Source organism: Glandiceps talaboti, chromosome 7, assembly GCF_964340395.1.
Source record: "Glandiceps talaboti chromosome 7, keGlaTala1.1, whole genome shotgun sequence".
Lineage (NCBI taxonomy): Eukaryota > Metazoa > Hemichordata > Enteropneusta > Spengelidae > Glandiceps > Glandiceps talaboti.
In genome coordinates this window covers 7,538,236-7,542,663 of record NC_135555.1, presented here as the reverse complement: position 1 = coordinate 7,542,663, position 4,428 = coordinate 7,538,236, and the positions used below count along the sequence as shown (strand labels likewise).

At 36.0% G+C, this 4,428-nt stretch overlaps 1 protein-coding gene across 1 annotated transcript; it reads left to right on the top strand.

Annotated features, from left to right (window-relative positions):
• The first annotated feature begins 544 nt into the window (after positions 1–544).
• Positions 545–4,073, top strand: LOC144437395 (uncharacterized). Its single transcript, XM_078126326.1, has one exon. It carries the CDS (start codon positions 666–668, stop codon positions 2,055–2,057), a length of 1,392 nt encoding a protein of 463 aa, XP_077982452.1. The 5' UTR covers positions 545–665; the 3' UTR covers positions 2,058–4,073.
• The last annotated feature ends 355 nt before the right edge of the window (positions 4,074–4,428 follow it).

Sequence of the window (4,428 nt, the reverse complement as noted above, 5' to 3'; positions counted from 1 at the left end):
GTACGAGAGGCGTTTTTGTCCCCTTCTGCCTTGGAGATTTTTGAAATTCAAGGAGTGAAAGTGCTATCTAGCGCTTTCTGAACATGTCAAGGTGATAATGAATACCCTCTCCTGATCCTAATTGTATTTGAATTTAGAAAACTTACATATAAAGCTAATCTTTAAAAGTTTAAGTATTGCTAACTATGGAGACATGTGTACCTTGAAATTTGACATGTGTATTATGTTTGCACTCTTACAGCACATTTCTTCTTCAGCTCATACTCTAGAATCAATGTCTTCTGTCTGGAGTTGGTCAGCAAATATTTTTCTCCACTTTTGGCTTGCGAATTTTTTTTTTTTTTTTAGAAAGTCCTTCAGACCCATCCATTCCCCATAAATCAAATAGTGTAAAACAAGTCTGGATCAATGGGATGATATAAAGATCGCGCCCTCAACGTGCAAGCTGTGTACGAAGCTCATACGAACGACAACGGAACAGTGGATACCATCCTCGTTCAAATCTCGCGAGAATGACGCCATTGTTTTTAAACAGTACTATTTATAGCAGGAAGTAGCATTGTCGAGTTCCTCATGATCACTTGCTGTATTTTTCGTCGCAAAGAATAACATTTGTATGTATAATGAAAATGAGAACTTTATGATTTAAGAGAAACACATCCGAGATGAAGAAATTTTCGGTAAGAGGCTTGAAAATAACATTTCATCGTAAAAATCGTGAACCAAGTAGTTCTGGTGACGAAAATGGGCGATCTCTGAGTTCCATCGAGGTGACGGATACAGAACGTGCTAAAACTGCTGTGAACGGTGACATTGAGCGACAAAAGGTAAAAGAAAGCTTCCTACAAACAGTAAGGAAACGAATTACAGCTAAAACGCACCGTAAAGGCCGGGGAAGAAGGGGTTCAATCAGTTCGTCGGAGGATGCCTTCCCTGTGCCACAACACACACAGCCGTCACCAGGAAACAATGAAAACTCTGATTTCGACTATTACAATCGACCACCTCGACCGAAAGTTTACAGTAGTATGCGTGACCGCAGTCGGCGTTCATTTGCTGGGCCACTCCGTGCCTTTAATTCTGAAGAGGCCTTGGACAAATTTGAAGTTCATGTAGAAGTGCACAATGAAGGTAAAAGTGAAGAGGGTGAAACGAAAGATACGGTGACATCATATTCTGAAAATAGACACCATGACAATGGTGGGAATAGTATTAGCAGTGATACATATGAAACTGTTGATACTGTTAGCAATGATGGACGCCTCAGGTCACATAGTCAACCCGTCATGAACTATGCGACCACCTCCCATATCACGCAAAAAGAGATTAAAGCCGTTGATAATACCAGTACAAATCATCCTGAAAAGGAATTACTCAATCACAAAGGACCACCAATCCCTAAACGACCCACAAATGCCAAACCGGGAAAGAATAACAGAGCTTTATCTATGCAGAAAAATAACCTTGCATATCCTGATAAGGTGATTGATGGGTGTGAGTTGGATTTAAAGGCTATGGCATCACCAGTTTATGATTTAGTTAATGATCAACCACATAACAGTCTAACCAGAGAGCTGAATAAGTTATCAAAGAGGCCATGGTACTGGGGACCACTGACTCGAAATGAAGCTGAGGAAAAGCTTAGCAACATGCCAGATGGTTCATTCCTTGTGCGAGATAGTTCTGATGATCGCTACTTACTTAGTTTAAGCTTTCGTTCAAATGGAAGGACCTTACACACCAGAATTGAACATAGCAATGGATTATTTAGTTTCTATCCACTGTCGGACTCAGAAGGATATCATTCCATTGTGGATTTGATAGAACATTCCATGAATGATTCCAGAGCTGGAGTGTTCTGCTATTCAAGAGAACGCTTACCAGGGGTACGTTCATACCCAGTACGACTCACCAATCCAGTGTCACGTTTCACAAAAGTTCCATCCCTGCAATATCTATGCAGATTTGTTATCCGAGAATTCATCCGCAGAGACCATATCCAGAGGTTACCTCTCCCTACCAGGATAAAGGGATATCTTGAAGAAAATCACTTCTGAGTCCCACATATCAAGACAGAGACTTGGGGGGGGGGGGTCGGGTGGGGGAATGTCTGACATGGTGTGACATAAACATAAATATTACACATTGTTACAAAATGCTAATTAATGGATCCTATTGTCATGCATTACATATACAGGTATATGTATGAAGTTGAACTTTTGCATTATCATGTGTCTGACAACAAGAGCTGAATGTAGAACATTATGTATCCCATAATATTTTTTTGGGATCAATCATGCAGTAGTATATAACTATAAGTTACAAATACCTTGTCATACACAGAAATTGAACTAAAGTGCTACAAATGAATTTACTATTATACGCAGCTTTATTGAATATCAATTTTATGGACTTGCCAGGCCTAATGGCTGTGACTCACTCTTGTTTTGCATTACTCAGTTATTTGTGCAAACAGAGACAAACATTCATAATGTTTAACCCATAGACCCACCCTATGTGTAGGGTCTATGGTTTAACAAATTAAAAATAGTGCAAGATTATTGACAAAAAAGTACACTACATGACTACGTCATTGTTTTTTTATGTTCAATAGCACAGTATTTGTTTTTTGTTTTGTTTTTGTAGAAGAGACTGGTAGGATTCATTATAAACCAGAATGGAATATTCAAGTAGTCAATATTGGTAGTATACAACCTCATGATTAATTAATGTAAATATAATTGTTGTACGACCCATTGTTTTATTATGATTTGCTCATTATTTGTTTCTCACAGGGAAGATTGGTTTTAAAACATTTGGAAAGGTATGACAACAAGTTATTTTTACAAAGAGATGTATTTGCACAATGAAATGATTTTTGCCAAAGATTTATTATCATCATTTGTATTCCAGAATTAACTTAGTTATCGCTACTTAAACCTATTGGCAATTCTGTGTTGTTCACACATGTATGTTTTCAGCTATAATGAACTACAATATGTTGTGGTCCAATTATAGTTCCCTTAGTTGCAGTGTGTTGCTCACATGTGCATATATTTTCAGTAACTTGTACTGCAGTGATTCCCAATATTTATCCAGATTGCTGGATAATAATTCCACTATGAACAGTGTTTCCATTATTTTTTTCCAATGTGTATTGTGTATGCATAGACCCCTGTCAGTGCGTACACTGTGAAAATCAATACGTACACACATAGTTCCATGAAATGACACTATACTGTATACATTAAATCTCAAATTGAATGATTTTTTGTATTCCCAGAATCACTTGCCTACCAAAACATGCACCATTTTGCTTCATTACCAGTACACTATTTTATTTGACAGGGAAGTTTTGTAACTTCTTTTTACCCCAGTTAAATTTGAAAGTAGCCATTTTTTTCTCTCTTAATTTCAAATACGCTTGGACTATGATTTGTTTGTTTGGTGGAAAAGAAAGAACAGGACTAAATGAAATGTCCATATAATATCATATGTACAATACAATGGATATATTTTGAGTCTGTAAATAGCAATTTCTCTTACATACTATGATGAAAACCAGACATACAAACGAGAACAGAAAACAGCAATGTGGCAACATTATTAGAAATAGGTTATGTAGTACAGGTTAGTGGTACAATGTACTTCAAAAATATATAAACAGAAGAAAATAGACTATGGATTGTGTTGTATCTGACATGTTGACCTAAAAGCCTTTGTTCAATATTAAGCCTTTTGAATGTCCAAGGTCATGAAAGGTCAATCTTAAGAGTATGTTGTGAGCTATGAAGGACATGTCACACAAAACAAGAATACCAAAACCTAACTGTAGTGTTATTTTAGCTACATTTATTTGACTTCCTGGCAGAATTATGTGTGTGTGTGTATATATGTTCATTGTGTATAAATATGTATACACCACACACATTTTGTAAACAATGGTATACTGTACCTATATACATAAAATGCACACATAAAAGTTGAAAGTTGAAAACAATGTTTTTTAGGTACATAAATGGTTTTACAGGCTCAGTTAACCAGTCATGTATTAATTGGGAAATAAAAATTTGCAGACAAAATATAACAATGTAATTTGTACTGGTTCACGATTTTTACATGTAATGGTGTGACTGGATGTAATGAGATAAAAATAAGTTAAAGTCGTACTAGCTGTAACTGAAGTACTATTTTGTTGATGACAACCAACTGAAAAATGTGAAAAATGTTTAAAATACCAATAGGTAGAACATTGTACGTGGTATCAAGAGGTACTAGGTAAATTTTAACGATAAGTTATACAGTAAGAGATTAAAATTGTGATTCCATAAGGGGCACTGATTTTAGGGTATTGACCCAAAAATCAATGTACTTGGATTTATTGTATTGTATTATTTGTACAGCTACACAGATATATCTACTTATAGG

Coding starts and splice junctions, on each gene's coding strand:
- LOC144437395 (XM_078126326.1), top strand. CDS start 666: ATGAAGAAATTTTCGGTAAGAGGCTTGAAAATAACATTTCATCGTAAA.